At 59.0% G+C, this 16,778-nt stretch overlaps 1 protein-coding gene across 1 annotated transcript; it reads right to left on the reverse strand.

The window, feature by feature from the left end:
* Window positions 1–5,125: 5,125 nt before the first annotated feature.
* Window positions 5,126–11,391, reverse strand: LOC144490743 (OTU domain-containing protein 7B-like; the record flags this gene model as incomplete). Its single annotated transcript, XM_078208453.1, has 4 exons — window positions 5,126–6,698; window positions 8,077–8,161; window positions 10,439–10,553; window positions 11,242–11,391. Coding segments are annotated over 4 exons (1,652 nt in total), but the record flags the coding sequence as incomplete, so codon positions are not given.
* Between the last annotated feature and the right edge of the window lie 5,387 nt (window positions 11,392–16,778).

The following is a 16,778-nucleotide window of genomic DNA, read 5'->3' on the forward strand; positions in this document are numbered from 1 at the left end:
GCTCCCTCAGCACCGACCCTCCCACAGTGCGGCGCTCCCTCAGCACCGACCCTCCCACGGTGCGGCGCTCCCTCAGCACTGACCCTCCCACGGTGCGGCGCTCCCTCAGCACTGACCCTCCCACGGTGCGGCGCTCCCTCAGCACTGACCCTCCCACGGTGCGGCGCTCCCTCAGCACTGACCCTCCCACGGTGCGGCGTTCCCTCAGCGCTGACCCTCCCTCAGCGCTGACCCTCCCTCAGCGCTGACCCTCCCACAGTGCGGCGCTCACTCAGCACTGACCCTCCCTCAGCACTGACCCTCCCACAGTGCGGCGCTCCCTCAGCACTGACCCTCCCACAGTGCGGCGCTCCCTCAGCACTGACCCTCCCTCAGCACTGACCCTCCCACAGTGCGGCGCTCCCTCAGCACTGACCCTCCCTCAGCACTGACCCTCCCACAGTGCGGCGCTCCCTCAGCACCGACCCTCCCACGGTGCGGCGCTCCCTCAGCACTGACCCTCCCACGGTGCGGCGCTCCCTCAGCACTGACCCTCCCACGGTGCGGCGCTCCCTCAGCACTGACCCTCCCACGGTGCGGCGCTCCCTCAGCACTGACCCTCCCACGGTGCGGCGTTCCCTCAGCACTGACCCTCCCTCAGCGCTGACCCTCCCACAGTGCGGCGCTCACTCAGCACTGACCCTCCCTCAGCACTGACCCTCCCACAGTGCGGCGCTCCCTCAGCACTGACCCTCCCACAGTGCGGCGCTCCCTCAGCACTGACCCTCCCTCAGCACTGACCCTCCCACAGTGCGGCGCTCCCTCAGCACTGACCCTCCCTCAGCACTGACCCTCCCACAGTGCGGCGCTCCCTCAGCACTGACCCTCCCACAGTGCGGCGCTCCCTCAGCACTGAGCTATGTTTGAGACGGTTTCTAAATCTGTAATTACTGAAATTTATTTGAATTAAATAAATGGAAAGCAGTTTATTTTCTGCGCAATTATCAAACGCTGAATAAAACATTGTCCACAGGCCCTGGAGAGGGGATGGGATTTGCCAGTTAATTGTGGAGTGAAGAGGATTTCTTATTGAAGTCCCACAGGTGCGAGTTGGTGATGAGAACCTTCAGTGGGTTCAAGCGGCAGGTCTGAACCCAGCCTCCAGAGAGTGTTTGCACAGCAAGATCCCACAAAGCGTGCGGTACACGGCCCAATGTGGATTGTGGAACAGTTCTCCCTGGAATCTCCCTGGGAATTCTTGGAGCAGTAATCGCTGGCTTGTGGAATTACACTTGCTATCGACAACTTCTGAAAGCACCAGATCTCTCACCCCTCCCCCAGACACACGCCCTGCGACCCCTCCCTCAGACACACGCCCTCCGACCCCTCCCCAAACACGCGCCCTCCGACCCCTCCCCCAGACACGCGCCCTGCGACCCCTCCCCCAGACACGCGCCCTCCGACCCCTCCCCAAACACGCGCCCTCCGACCCCTCCCCAAACACGCGCCCTCCGACCCCTCCCCCAGACACACGCCCTGCGACCCCTCCCCAAACACACGCCCTGCGACCCCTCCCCCAGACACACGCCCTCCGACCCCTCCCCCAGACACGCGCCCTCCGACCCCTCCCCAAACACGCGCCCTCCGACCCCTCCCCCAGACACACGCCCTGCGACCCCTCCCCAAACACGCGCCCTCCGACCCCTCCCCCAGACACACGCCCTGCGACCCCTCCCCCAGACACACGCCCTGCGACCCCTCCCCCAGACACACGCCCTGCGACCCCTCCCCCAGACACACGCCCTGCGACCCCTCCCCAAACACGCGCCCTCCGACCCCTCCCCCAGACACGCGCCCTGCGACCCCCTCCCCCAGACACACGCCCTGCGACCCCTCCCCCAGACACACGCCCTGCGACCCCTCCCCCAGACACACGCCCTGCGACACCCTCCCCCAGACACACGCCCTGCGACCCCTCCCCCAGACACACGCCCTGCGACCCCTCCCCCAGACACGCGCCCTGCGACCCCCTCCCCCAGACACACGCCCTGCGACCCCTCCCCCAGACACACGCCCTCCGACCCCTCCCCAAACACGCGCCCTCCGACCCCTCCCCCAGACACACGCCCTGCGACCCCTCCCCCAGACACACGCCCTGCGACCCCCTCCCCCAGACACACGCCCTGCGACCCCCTCCCCCAGACACACGCCCTGCGACCCCCTCCCCCAGACACACGCCCTGCGACCCCCTCCCCCAGACACACGCCCTGCGACCCCTCCCCCAGACACGCGACCCCTCCCCCAGACACACGCCCTGCGACACCCTCACACAAACCACCCGACCCCCAGACACAAACCATCTGATACAAACACGAGAGGTCACCCCACACACACACACAGTGAGTGGGGTGGGAAGGACACACACACACACTCTAATTGTGTTACGGCTCCTTACTCCCAGTCCCATCGACACACATTACTGTCAATACACAACATGGAGCGTCCGAGCTCCACATGCCCTAGCCTGCAATCTCCACACGAGCCACCCCGGGGGGCAAGGGGCAGCCCTGGGGGTGGTGGGGGGGGGGGGGCAAGGGGACTATGATTGCTCCATTATTGTAATGCTGTTGGACACATCAGGCCGGGATTCGGGAATCTCTCTCTGCTGGGTTCCTGCACATTCGGGAATCTCTCTCTGCTGGGTTCCTGCACACCCGGGATTCGGGAACCTCTCTCTCTGCCGGGTTCCTGCACACTCGGGATTCGGGAATCTCTCTCTCTGCCGGGTTCCTGCACACTCGGGATTCGGGAATCTCTCTCTGCCGGGTTCCTGCACACCCAGGATTCGGGAATCTCTCTCTCTGCCGGGTTCCTGCACACCCGGGATTCGGGAACCTCTCTCTCTGCCGGGTTTCTGCACACTCGGGATTCGGGAATCTCTCTCTGCTGGGTTCCTGCACATTCGGGAATCTCTCTCTGCTGGGTTCCTGCACACCCGGGATTCGGGAACCTCTCTCTCTGCCGGGTTCCTGCACACTCGGGATTCGGGAACCTCTCTCTCTGCCGGGTTCCTGCACACTCGGGATTCAGGAATCTCTCTGCCGGGTTCCTGCACACTCAGGATTCGGGAATCTCTCTCTCTGCCGGGTTTCTGCACACTCGGGATTCGGGAATCTCTCTCTCTGCCGGGTTTCTGCACACTCGGGATTCGGGAATCTCTCTCTCTGCCGGGTTTCTGCACACTCGGGATTCGGGAATCTCTCTCTCTGCCGGGTTCCTGCACACTCGGGATTCAGGAATCTCTCTGCCGGGTTCCTGCACACTCAGGATTCGGGAATCTCTCTCTCTGCCGGGTTTCTGCACACTCGGGATTCGGGAATCTCTCTCTCTGCCGGGTTTCTGCACACTCGGGATTCGGGAATCTCTCTCTCTGCCGGGTTTCTGCACACTCGGGATTCGGGAATCTCTCTCTCTGCCGGGTTCCTGCACACTCGGGATTCGGGAATCTCTCTCTGCTGGGTTTCTGCACACTCAGGATTCGGGAATCTCTCTCTCTGCCGGGTTTCTGCACACTCGGTATTCGGGAATCTCTCTCTCTGCCGGGTTTCTGCACACTCGGGATTCGGGAATCTCTCTCTCTGCCGGGTTCCTGCACACTCGGGATTCGGGAATCTCTCTCTGCCGGGTTCCCGCACACCCAGGATTTGGGAATCTCTCTCTCTGCCGGGTTCCTGCACACGTGGGATTCGGGAATCTCTCTCTGCCGGGTTCCTGCACACTCGGGATTCGGGAATCTCTCCCTCTGCCGGGTTTCTGTACACTCGGGATTCTGGAATCTCTCTCTCTGCCGGGTTTCTGCACACTCGGGATTCAGGAATCTCTCTGCCGGGTTCCCGCACACTCGGGATTCGGGAATCTCTCTCTGCCGGGTTCCTGCACATTCGGGAATCTCTCTCTGCCGAGTTCCCGCACACTCGGGAATCTCTCTCTGCCGGGTTCCTGCACACTCGGGATTCGGGAATCTCTCTCTCTGCCGGGTTCCTGCACACTCGGGATTCCGGAATCTCTCTGCCGGGTTCCTGCACACTCGGGATTCGGGAATCTCTCTCTGCCGGGTTCCCGCACACCCAGGATTCAGGAATCTCTCTCTCCGCCAGGTTCCTGCACACTCGGGATTCGGGAATCTCTCTCTCTGCCGGGTTCCTGCACACTCGGGATTCAGGAATCTCTCTCTCTGCCGGGTTCCTGCACATTCGGGATTCGGGAATCTCTCTCTCTGCAGGGTTCCTGCACACTCGGGATTCGGGAATCTCTCTCTGCCGGGTTCCCGCACACCCAGGATTCGGGAATCTCTCTCTGCCGGGTTCCCGCACACCCAGGATTCGGGAATCTCTCTCTGCCGGGTTCCTGCACACTCGGGATTCGGGAATCTCTCTCTGCTCCATCCGCACAATTCCTGGGAATCAGGAAGTGAGTCTGCATCCTCAAAGCCAGCCCCCACCCCACCCCCCCTAGCCTCTCTGGGACCTCAGTGCCGGGGAAGAGGATGCTGGTGTTGGGGACATGTCAGTTTGAGGTGCCCTGAAAGGTGGGTTACAGAGGCAGAGACTGCAGTGGGCATGGTTCGGGGGAAGAGTTTGTGATGGGGGTGGGTGGGAGAAGTCTGAGGGGGTGATGGAGGAGATGAGTTGGTCGTTCGGGAGGGGGGTGCAGGGGAGTTAGGGCGTGGGGGGAGCAAGACAGCATAGGAGGTGGAGGGGGGGGGGAGGGGGTGTGGGGTCAGAGGCAGGAGACTCAGGGCTCGGGGGGGTTGGGGGGGGGGGGGGGGAGGAGAGAGTGCGGAAGGGGGATGGGGTGCATGGGGGGGAAAGACAGTGCAGGGGGTGTGGGGGAGCGGGTGCAGGGGGAGTTAGTGCGGAGGGTGGAGGGGGTGCATGGGGGGGGGGAGAAGAGAGTGCAGAGGGGGGAGGAAGGTGGCGAGGGAGAGAGAGTGTGGAGGGGGGGGGGGGGGGGAGGCAGGGGGAAACAGTGCGGATGAGGGGGTGCGGGGGAGGGGGTGCGGGGGAGGGGGTGCGGGGGAGGGGGTGCGGGGGAGGGGGTGCGGGGGAGGGGGTGCGGGGGAGGGGGTGCGGGGGAGGGGGTGCGGGGGAGGGGGTGCGGGGGAGGGGGTGCGGGGGAGGGGGTGCGGGGGAGGGGGAGGCGGTGTTGCTGATGAGATAAAAGGAGACGATACAAAAAAAAAGAAAAAGTTTAGAAACTTGTACTTTCCCCCAGAATGAACACTCCCTGGGCCTGTCCTCACCGGGGTCTGGGTCACAGCGGGGGCTGTGGGGACCCCCTGCCTCCAGGGGCAGCCATTATTGCGCTGGGCCGCCCTGGGCCGCCGGTTCCCCCTCGGACAGAGCAAGCGGCTGAGCTCAGAACCTGTGTGATGGCGGCTCGCTATCCTTCTTCCTCAGCTCCTCCTTGTAGCAGCAAGAGCAGTAGTTCCCCGTCTCCGGGTGCCCGTAGAAGTTGCAGTTAGTCTGGCGGCAGCGTGTCTGCTGGATGGAGTAGAGGCTGCGGCCCTTGCTGGGGTCCGGGCAGCCCTCGGGGCCCGAGGACTCGGACGGCTCGGTGAAGCCGTTGCTGAAACTGTGGTAGGAGCTGTTACAGGAGGAGGTGGGGTAATCGGGGGCTTCGTCCGTCTCTGCGGGGGGCGGGTGGCAGGAGGAGGAGTGGGCTGGGCTGCCCCCGGCAGAGTGCCCTTGCCCGCAGTGCCGGGGCAAGGTGGCGTAGGAGAGCAGGCTGTTGGAGGAGCCCCCGGCCACTTGCCTGCGGATCTCCTTGTAGCTGGGGGGCTGGGGGTTGAACTCAGTCGTCACCAGGCTGGGCCGGGGTATGGACAGGGCGCTGGTGAAGGAGGGCTGCTGGTAGCCGGAGAGTTTGGCCGCGGGGGGCTGAGACACCCCCTGGCAGCCGTAGCCCTGTGCCGAGGGGCTGTAGGGGCCGACGGGAAGGAGGTGGTCACCCCGCGGGTCATCGGCCAGCCGCTCCTGGGAGTCGAACCTGGCCTGGGTGGAGAGGTCAGCGGGGTCGCCTTTCTTGTTCGCCGCTCCGTTGGACGGGCATTTCTTCCCCGTTTCCTTCTGCTCCTGCTCGGTGAAGTAGCGTTCCTCTGCGTCCGTCAGGTAGCGTTGGATCATCTCCTCCTGGTAGGGGTGGCGGTGGCTGGTCGTGAGGAGGCCGGTGAAGATGAACTTGCGTTCGCCCTGCATGGCTGCCCGCAGAATACTCAGGCTCAGCTTCACGTCGTTGCTGTACTTGTAGGGGTCGGGGGCGGGCTGCGATTTCGCCAGGGCTCCCGCCGCTCTGTCCCCCGGCAAGGCGCACTCCGGGCCGCTCTCCTTGCCTCCTTTCTTCAAGGAGCCTTTCTTCCTGCTCTTGTCCAGCGTGCCGTTCTGCCCGTTGCCTCTGCTACCCTTGCCGTGGATGAAGCCGATGTTCTTCTTCAGTTTGCTGCCCAGGCTCTTGCCAAAGCTGCCCAGCTTGTTGGCCACCGATTCGGCCCTCCTCTTGTCCTTGTCCTTCTTGGCCTTCTCCTTGCTGCCGGCCTTGCCGCTGTTCCCGTTGGAGCTGCTGCACACCGACTCCTTGTCCGACTCTCCCGACTCAGCCACGGAACGGGCGTCGTCCCCTCCGGAGGCGCTGGGAGACTCGGGCTGGGCCAGGGGCGCTTGCTGCGAGGGGAAAGGCAGGCAGTTAGAAAGCAGCGCCAACCCCGCCCGCGCTCCAGAACCAACGCGCCTCGGGCGCTTTCGGGAAGGTCGGGATTGGGGCAGGTCGTGCAATCCCCCTGTACCTCTTCCCACCCCGTCCTGGTTGATGGCCAATCGCAGCACAGGAGGCCATTCGGCCCATCGTGTCTACACCAGCTCTCTGAATGAGCGACTCGCTGAGGGCCATTCCCCTGCCTACCCTCCTTCCCCGCACTTCCTTCAACAAGGAAACAGGTTCATAGTTCAGATCAGACTATCCCTACAGTACAGGAGGCCATTCAGCCCATCGGGCCTGGACTGACCACAATCCCACCCACATCCTATCCCCATAACCCCATGCATTTACCCCAGCTAATCCCCCTGACACTCAGGGGTAATTTAGCACGGCCAATCCAACTAACCCACACATTTTTTGGACTGTGGGAGGAAACCGGAGCACCCGGAGGAAACCCACGCAGACACGGGGAGAACGTGCAGACTCCACACAGACAGTGACCCGAGCCGGGAATCGAACCCGGCTCCCTGGCGCTGTGAGGCAGCAGCGCTAACCCGCTGTGCCACCGTGCCCCCGGGAATCGAACCCGGCTCCCTGGCGCTGTGAGACAGCAGCGCTAACCCACTGTGTCACCGTGCCCCCGGGAATCGAACCCGGCTCCCTGGCGCTGTGAGACAGCAGCGCTAACCCACTGTGCCACTGTGCCCCCGGGAATCGAACCCGGCTCCCTGGCGCTGTGAGACAGCAGCGCTAACCCACTGTGTCACCGTGCCCCCGGGAATCGAACCCGGCTCCCTGGCGCTGTGAGGCAGCAGCGCTAACCCACTGTGTCACCGTGCCCCCGGGAATCGAACCCGGCTCCCTGGCGCTGTGAGGCAGCAGCGCTAACCCACTGTGTCACCGTGCCCCCGGGAATCGAACCCGGCTCCCTGGCGCTGTGAGACAGCAGCGCTAACCCACTGTGTCACTGTGCCCCCGGGAATCGAACCCGGCTCCCTGGCGCTGTGAGGCAGCAGCGCTAACCCACTGTGTCACCGTGCCCCCGGGAATCGAACCCGGCTCCCTGGCGCTGTGAGGCAGCAGCGCTAACCCACTGTGTCACCGTGCCCCCGGGAATCGAACCCGGCTCCCTGGCGCTGTGAGGCAGCAGCGCTAACCACTGTGCCGCCGCCAGACAGAGGAGGCAGTGATGGCGGGTGAAACTGGCTGGCCACCGTTCAGGAACAACACGGTGACGCCTCTGGGTTTCAGAGTGGACTGGGGGCAGGGGGGGGGGAGGGAACGGGCGAGCGGGGCCCGTTCAGGATTCATGCCCGTGCCATTGTGTGGACAGAAATCTCCTACCTGGGTTTCAGAGGCCAGTTGGATCCAGGTCACATTCATGTATGTGTGCAGTAAATGTAACTTGGCTTCCAATGAAAGCGTCACACTGGAGAGAGAGACAAGAAATATCAATCAGCGGGTGGGAAAAGCGAGGGGGGGGGGAAAGCGAGGGGGGGGGGAAAGCGAGGGGGGGGGGAAAGCGAGGGGGGGGGGAAAGCGAGGGGGGGGGGAAAGCGAGGGGGGGGGGAAAGCGAGGGGGGGGGGAAAGCGAGGGGGGGGGGAAAGCGAGGGGGGGGGGAAAGCGAGGGGGGGGGAAGCGAGGGGGGGGGGAAGCGAGGGGGGGGGGAAGCGAGGGGGGGGGGAAGCGAGGGGGGGGGGAAGCGAGGGGGGGGGGAAGCGAGGGGGGGGGGAAGCGAGGGGGGGGGAAGCGAGGGGGGGGGGAAGCGAGGGGGGGGGAAGCGAGGGGGGGGAAGCGAGGGGGGGGAAGCGAGGGGGGGGGAAGCGAGGGGGGGGGAAGCGAGGGGGGGGGAAGCGAGGGGGGGGAAGCGAGGGGGGGGGAAGCGAGGGGGGGGGAAGCGAGGGGGGGGGAAGCGAGGGGGGGGGAAGCGAGGGGGGGGGGAAGCGAGGGGGGGGGGAAGCGAGGGGGGGGGAAGCGAGGGGGGGGGGAAGCGAGGGGGGGAAAGCGAGGGGGGGGGAAGCGAGGGGGGGGAAGCGAGGGGGGGGAAGCGAGGGGGGGGAAGCGAGGGGGGGGAAGCGAGGGGGGGGAAGCGAGGGGGGGGAAGCGAGGGGGGGGAAGCGAGGGGGAGGGAAGCGAGGGGGGGGAAGCGAGGGGGGGGGAAGCGAGGGGGGGGAAGCGAGGGGGGGGAAGCGAGGGGGGGAAGCGAGGGGGGAAGCGAGGGGGAGGGAAGCGAGGGGGAGGGAAGCGAGGGGGAGGGAAGCGAGGGGGAGGGAAGCGAGGGGGAGGGAAGCGAGGGGGTGAATCTTCAATGTCACAGAGAGCAGAAATTAAGCACATCAATAAACCTTCCACAGCGAGGGTAGGCGGTGTATGAGAGAGTGGGGGCGCCCTCTGGGGGTCACCGCGAGGCCTGCCCCCTGGGGGGAGGAGCCACCGCCCGGTTTGCCCCCGGGGGAGGAGCCACCACCAGGCCCGCCCCAGGGGGAGGAGCCACCACCAGGTCTGCCCCCGGGGGGGAGGAGCCATCACCAGGCCCGCCCCCGGGGGGGAGGAGCCCCCGCGAGGCCCGCCCCCGGGGGGGTTTCATCACGGAGAGGGCAATTCATGGTCAATCTCGGGGCAGTGTCAAATTGGAGAATTGACCGCTGTACCAATGACAGGGGTTCGTGATGGGTAACGTTGCCAGGGGCACTCTCCTATCACCGTCTCTCTGCCACCCAGGGCCAGACCGTGAACACTAACTGACTGAGACGCCAGCACCGTGTCCTTCGCCCAGATCCCCTTCGGCACTCCCTCTCTCTCTCACAGTCTTCAGGAGCAAAAACTCATCCCCACTGAACCCGGGAGTCATCGTCAGAGTCACAGAGGTCTACAGCATGGAAACAGGCCCTTCAGCCCAACTTGTCCATGCCGACCTTTTTATTTAAACCCCGAAGCTTGTCCCAACTGCCAAATATGGGCATTTGGCCCATATCCCTCTGCACCCATCTTACCCATGGAACTGTCTAAACGCTTTTTAAAAGATAACATTGTCCCCGCCTCTACTACTATCTCTGGCAGCTCGTTCCAGACACTCACCACCCTCTGTGTGGAAAAATTACCCCTCTGGACCCTTTTGTATCTCTCCCCTCTCACCTTAAACCTATGCCCTCTAGTTTTAGACTCCCCTACCTTTGGGAAAAGATATTGACTATCTAGCTGATCTGTGCCCCTCATTATTTTATAGGCCTCTATAAGATCACCCCTCAGCCTCCTACGCTCCAGAGAAAAAAGTCCCAGTCTATCCAGCCTCTCCTTATAACTCAATCCATCAAGTCCCGGTAGCATCCTAGTAAATCTTTTCTGCACTCTTTCTAGTTTAATAATATCCTTTCTATAATAGGGTGACCAGAACTGTACACAGTATTCCAAGTGTGGCCTTACCAATGTCTTGTACAACTTCAACAAGACGTCCCAACTCCTGTATTCAATGTTCTGACCAATGAGTACTGGGGCCAACAGCCTGCCCCTCACCCAGGCACTGACCCCGTGCGGTTTCTCTGACCCAGCCTGCTCGCGGCAGCCCAGGGTTACTCCACGCAGTCACTCCGAGCTGAGGTAACCTTCCCCCGCCCTGTGGAGTGGCAGAAAGCACCGGCAAAGCAGCTGGGTGATTCCCGAACCTCCGCAGCAACAACCTGAACACCGTCTGTCGCTCACACGTACCTGGCCAAGCGTACATTGTCAGTGTCATCTGGTCCCCATTCCCAATCCTTCCCCGGATCCACTGCAAAGTGAACGGGAAGCAGCTTGTGTTCGGAATCAGTCAGAGGGATCACAGCTGGAGGTGGGAAGAGCGAAGGATTATCAGAGGGGGATTGAACTGTGACAGCTGCTAAGAATCATAGAATCCCTGCAGGAAGAGGCCATTCGGCCCCTCGAGTCTGCACCGACCACAATCCCACCCAGGACCCATCCCTGTAACCCCAGGTATTTACCCTCCTAACCCTCTGCCACTAAGGAGCAATTTAGCACGGCCAATCCACCTAACCTGCACATCTTTGCACTGTGGGAGGAAACCGGAACACCCGGAGGAAACCCACGCAGACATGGGGAGAATGTGCAAACTCCACACAGACAGTGACCCAAGCCGAGAATCGAACCCGGGTCCCTGGCGCTGTGGGGCAGCTGTGCCAACCCACTGTGCTGAGGGAAAACATCCACAAGCTCAAATCATTACGGAGAAAGGAGAGAAGTGGCATTTATATAGCACCAGTCACCACCTCAAACGTGCTGCCCTGCCACTTAATCCTACCTTTGGGGACGTGGTTGGTCACTCACCGTGTGGCGAGAGTGGCGGACAATTTGTGGACAGGAAAATCCCCCCAAACAACAAGCAGGCGGCGATGATTTACTCGTGTTTATTGAGGGATAAATATTGGGCCCTGAACAGCAGAGAAGGACCAACCTCAGGCCTCCTGAACACTGCAGTAACTAAGAGTGTGCGGGGAGGGCTCCCGCGTCAGTACCTTGTTCTTTGCTGGACTCACTCTGTTCCATGGAGACCAGAGCAGAGAAGTGAGCCTGATCATAGGCCAGGACCAGTGGTGAGCGGTGGCACTTGTTGGCTGGAACCTCCAGAGGCAGATAAATCCCCCCAAACGGTATTGGAGCGAAGGCTGCAAGGCAAGGTGGGGAAGAGCCAGTCAGTACAGCTGGACACACTGCTGGTGACACACATCCCCATGGAGAACACCCCCCGCCCCGCCACCATCTCTCCGTCCAGCGTACAGGAAGCTTCACTCTGTATCTAACCCCGTGCTGTACCTGTCCTGGGAGTGTTTGATGGGGACAGTGTAGAGGGAGCTTTACTCTGTATCTAACCCGGTGCTGTACCTGTCCTGGGAGTGTTTGATGGGGGACAGTGTAGAGGGAGCTTTACTCTGTATCTAACCCCGTGATGTACCTGTCCTGGGAGTGTCTGATGGGGACAGTGTCGAGGGAGCTTTACTCTGTATCTAACCCCGTGCTGTACCTGTCCTGGGAGTGTATGATGGAGACAGTGTAGAGGGAGCTTTACTCTGTATCTAAGCCCGTGCTGTACCTGTCGTGGGAGTGTTTGATGGGGGACAGTGTAGAGGGAGCTTTACTCTGTATCTAACCCCGTGCTGTACCTGTCCTGGGAGTGTTTGATGGGGACAGTGTAGAGGAAGCTTTACTCTGTATCTAACCCCGTGCTGTACCTGTCCTGGGAGTGTTTGATGGGGGACAGTGTAGAGGGAGCTTTACTCTGTATCTAACCCCGTGCTGTACCTGTCCTGGGAGTGTTTGATGGGGTACAGTGCAGAGGGAGCTTTACTCTGTATTTAACCCCGTGCTGTACCTGTCCTGGGAGTGTTTGATGGGGGACAGTGCAGAGGGAGCTTTACTCTGGATCTAACCCCGTGCTGTACCTGTCCTGGGAGTGTTTGATGGGGGACAGTGTAGAGGGAGCTTTACTCTGTATCTAAGCCCGTGCTGTACCTGTCCTGGGAGTGTTTGATGGGGACAGTATAGAGGGAGCTTTACTCTGTATCTAAGCCCGTGCTATATCTGTCCTGGGAGTGTTTGATGGGGACAGTGTAGAGGGAGCTTTACTCTGTATCTAACCCCGTGCTGTACCTGTCCTGGGAGTGTTTGATGGGGTACAGTGCAGAGGGAGCTTTACTCTGTATTTAACCCCGTGCTGTACCTGTCCTGGGAGTGTTTGATGGGGTACAGTGCAGAGGGAGCTTTACTCTGTATCTAACCCCGTGCTGTACCTGTCCTGGGAGTGTTTGATGGGGTACAGTGCAGAGGGAGCTTTACTCTGTATCTAACCCCGTGCTGTGCCTGTCCTGGGAGTGTTTGATGGGGACAGTGTAGAGGGAGCTTTACTCTGTATCTAACCCCGTGCTGTGCCTGTCCTGGGAGTGTTTGATGGGGACAGTGTAGAGAGAGCTTTACTCTGTATCTAACCCCGTGCTGTACCTGTCCCGGGAGTGTTTGATGGGGACAGTGTAGAGGGAGCTTTACTCTGTATCTAACCCCGTGCTGTACCTGTCCTGGGAGTGTTTGATGGGGACAGTGTAGAGGGAGCTTTACTCTGTATCTAACCCCGTGCTGTACCTGTCCTGGGAGTGTTTGATGGGGACAGTGTAGAGGGAGCTTTACTCTGTATCTAACCCCGTGCTGTACCTGTCCTGGGAGTGTTTGATGGGGACAGTGTAGAGAGAGCTTTACTCTGTATCTAACCCCGTGCTGTACCTGTCCCGGGAGTGTTTGATGGGGACAGTGTAGAGAGAGCTTTACTCTGTATCTAACCCCGTGCTGTACCTGTCCCGGGAGTGTTTGATGGGGACAGTGTAGAGGGAGCTTTACTCTGTATCTAACCCCGTGCTGTGCCTGTCCTGGGGGTGTTTGATGGGGACAGTGTAGAGGGAGCTTTACTCTGTATCTAACCCCGTGCTGTACCTGTCCCGGGAGTGTTTGATGGGGACAGTGTAGAGGGAGCTTTACTCTGTATCTAACCCCGTGCTGTACCTGTCCTGGGAGTGTTTGATGGGGACAGTGTAGAGGGAGCTTTACTCTGTATCTAACGCCGTGCTGTGCCTGTCCTGGGAGTGTTTGATGGGGACAGTGTAGAGGGAGCTTTACTCTGTATCTAACCCCGTGCTGTACCTGTCCCGGGAGTGTTTGATGGGGACAGTGTAGAGGGAGCTTTACTCTGTATCTAACCCCGTGCTGTACCTGTCCTGGGAGTGTTTGATGGGGACAGTGTAGAGGGAGCTTTACTCTGTATCTAACCCCGTGCTGTACCTGTCCTGGGAGTGTTTGATGGGGACAGTGTAGAGAGAGCTTTACTCTGTATCTAACCCCGTGCTGTACCTGTCCCGGGAGTGTTTGATGGGGACAGTGTAGAGGGAGCTTTACTCTGTATCTAACCCCGTGCTGTCCCTGTCCTGGGAGTGTTTGATGGGGGACAGTGCAGAGGGAGCATTACTCTGTATCTAACCCCGTGCTGTACCTGTCCTGGGAGTGTTTGATGGGGACGGTATAGAGGGAGCTTTACTCTGTATCTAACCCCGCGCTGTACCTGTCCTGGGAGTGTTTGATGGGGACAGTGTAGAGGGAGCTTTACTCTGTATCTAACCCCGTGCTGTACCTGTCCTGGGAGTGTTTGATGGTGCTCAGTGCAGAGGGAGCTTTACTCTGTATCTAACCCCGTGCTGTACCTGTCCTGGGAGTGTTTGATGGTGCTCAGTGCAGAGGGAGCTTTACTCTGAATCTAACCCCGTGCTGTACCTGTCCTGGGAGTGTTTGATGGGGGACAGTGCAGAGGGAGCTTCACTCTGTATCTAACCCCGTGCTGTACCTGTCCTGGGAGTGTTTGATGGGGGACAGTGTAGAGGGAGCTTTACTCTGTATCTAACCCCGTGCTGTACCTGTCCTGGGAGTGTTTGATGGGGGACAGCGTAGAGGGAGCTTTATTCTGTATCTAACCCCGTGCTGTACCTGTCCTGGGAGTGTTTGATGGGGGACAGCGTAGAGGGAGCTTTATTCTGTATCTAACCCCGTGCTGTACCTGTCCTGGGAGTGTTTGATGGGGGACAGTGTAGAGGGAGCTTTACTCTGTATCTAACCCCGTGCTGTACCTGTCCTGGGAGTGTTTGATGGGGGACAGTGTAGAGGGAGCTTTACTCTGTATCTAACCCCGTGCTGTACCTGTCCTGGGAGTGTTTGATGGGGACAGTGTAGAGGGAGCTTTATTCTGTATCTAACCCCGTGCTGTACCTGTCCTGGGAGTGTTTGCAGGGAGGTTTAAACTGATTCGGGGGGGGGGAGGGATCCTGAGTAGTGGGGCTGAAAGTGAGGGATGCATGGATGGGGACTGCAATGCACGGCATTGCAGAGGTGGGGTGGAGCAGGGTTTGAAATGTGTATACTTCAATGCCAGGAGTATTCGCAATAAAGTGGGTGAACTTGCAGCGTGGATCAGTACCTGGGACTTCGATGTTGTGGCTATTTCAGAGACATGGATAGAGCAGGGGCAGGAATGGATGCTGCAGGTCCCGGGGTTCAAATGTTTTAGTCGAAGTAGGGAAGGAGGTAGAAGAGGGGGAGGGGTAGCATTATTGGTCAGAGATTGTATCACAGTGTCAGAGAGGAGGTTTGATGAGGACTTATCTGTTGAGGTAGTATGGGCGGAGATTAGAAATAGGAGAGGAGAGGTCACCCTGTTGGGAGTCTTTTATAGACCTCCTAAAAGTTCTAGAGAGGTTGAGGAAAGGATTGCGGAGTCAATCCTGCTTAGGAGTGAAAGTAATAGGGCAATTGTTATGGGGGATTTTAACTTGACTAATATTGACTGGAATTGTTATAGCTCTAGCTCGTTAGAGGGGTCAGTTTTTGTTCAAAGCGTGCAGGAAGGTTTTTTGACTCAGTATGTAGACAGGCCAACTAGAGGTGAGGCTATATTGGATCTGGTGCTGGGAAATGAGCCAGACCAGGTGCTAGACTTGGAAGTTGGTGTGCATTTTGGTGATAGTGACCACAATTCGGTTACGTTCACCTTAGTGATGGAAAGGGATAGGCATGAACCTCGGGCCAGTGGTTTTAGCTGGGGGAAGGGTAATTATGAGGCTATTAGGAGAGAATTAGGAAACATAGGTTGGACTAGGAGATTACAGGGACTGGGAACGTCCGACATGTGGAGTTTTTTCAAGGAGCAGCTACTGCGAGTCTGTGATAGGTATGTCCCTGTCAGGCAAGGAGGAATTGGTAGGGCTAGGGAACCGTGGTGCACCAAAAAAGTTTCTTTGTTGGTTAAAAAGAAAAAGGAGGCTTATGTTCGGATGAGACGTGAGCACTCGGGTAGTGCACTAGAAAGCTTTAGATTGGCTAAGAGGGAGTTGAAGAGCGAGCTTAGAAGGGCTAAAAGGGGACATGAGAAGACTTTGGCGGATAGGGTTAAAGAGAATCCTAAGGCGTTCTATAGGTATGTCAAGAACAGAAGGTTGGTTAGGGCAAGTTTAGGGCCAGTTATAGATGGCAGAGGGAAGTTATGTGTGGAACCGGAGGAGATTGGTGAAGCATTGAACCAATATTTCTCTTCGGTGTTCACGCAAGGGGACATGAATATAGCTGAGGAGGACACTGGGTTGCAAGGGAGTAGAATAGACAGTATTACAGTTGATAAGGAGGATGTGCAGGATATTCTGGAGGGTCTGAAAATAGATAAATCCCCTGGTCCGGATGGGATTTATCCAAGGATTCTCTGGGAGGCAAGAGAAGTGATTGCAGAGCCTCTGGCTCTGATCTTCAGGTCGTCGTTGGCCTCTGGTATAGTACCAGAAGATTGGAGGTTAGCGAATGTTGTCCCATTGTTTAAGAAGGGGAACAGAGACTTCCCCGGGAATTATAGACCGGTGAGTCTCACTTCTGTTGTCGGCAAGATGTTGGAAAAAATTATAAGGGATAGGATTTATAGTTATTTGGAGAGTAATGAATTGATAGGTGATAGTCAGCATGGTTTTGTGGCAGGTAGGTCGTGCCTTACTAACCTTATTGAGTTTTTTGAGAAAGTGACCAAGGAGGTGGATGGGGGCAAGGCAGTGGACGTGGTATATATGGATTTTAGTAAGGCGTTTGATAAGGTTCACCATGGTAGGCTTCTGCAGAAAATGCAGATGTATGGGATTGGGGGTGATCTAGGAAATTGGATCAGGAATTGGCTAGCGGATAGGAAACAGAGGGTGGTGGTTGATAGTAAATATTCATCATGGAGTGCGGTTACAAGTGGTGTACCTCAGGGATCTGTTTTGGGGCCACTGCTGTTTGTAATATTTATTAATGATCTGGATGAGGGTATAGTTGGGTGGATTAGCAAATTTGCTGATGACACCAAAGTCGGTGGTGTGGTAGACAGTGAGGAAGGGTGTCGTAGTCTGCAGGAAGACTTAGACAGGTTGCAAAGTTGGGCCGAGAGGTGGCGGATGGAGTTTAATGAGGAGAAGTGTGAGGTAATTCACTTTGGTAGGAATAACAG

The sequence above is a fragment of the Mustelus asterias genome, unplaced genomic scaffold, assembly GCF_964213995.1.
Source record: "Mustelus asterias unplaced genomic scaffold, sMusAst1.hap1.1 HAP1_SCAFFOLD_3719, whole genome shotgun sequence".
Lineage (NCBI taxonomy): Eukaryota > Metazoa > Chordata > Chondrichthyes > Carcharhiniformes > Triakidae > Mustelus > Mustelus asterias.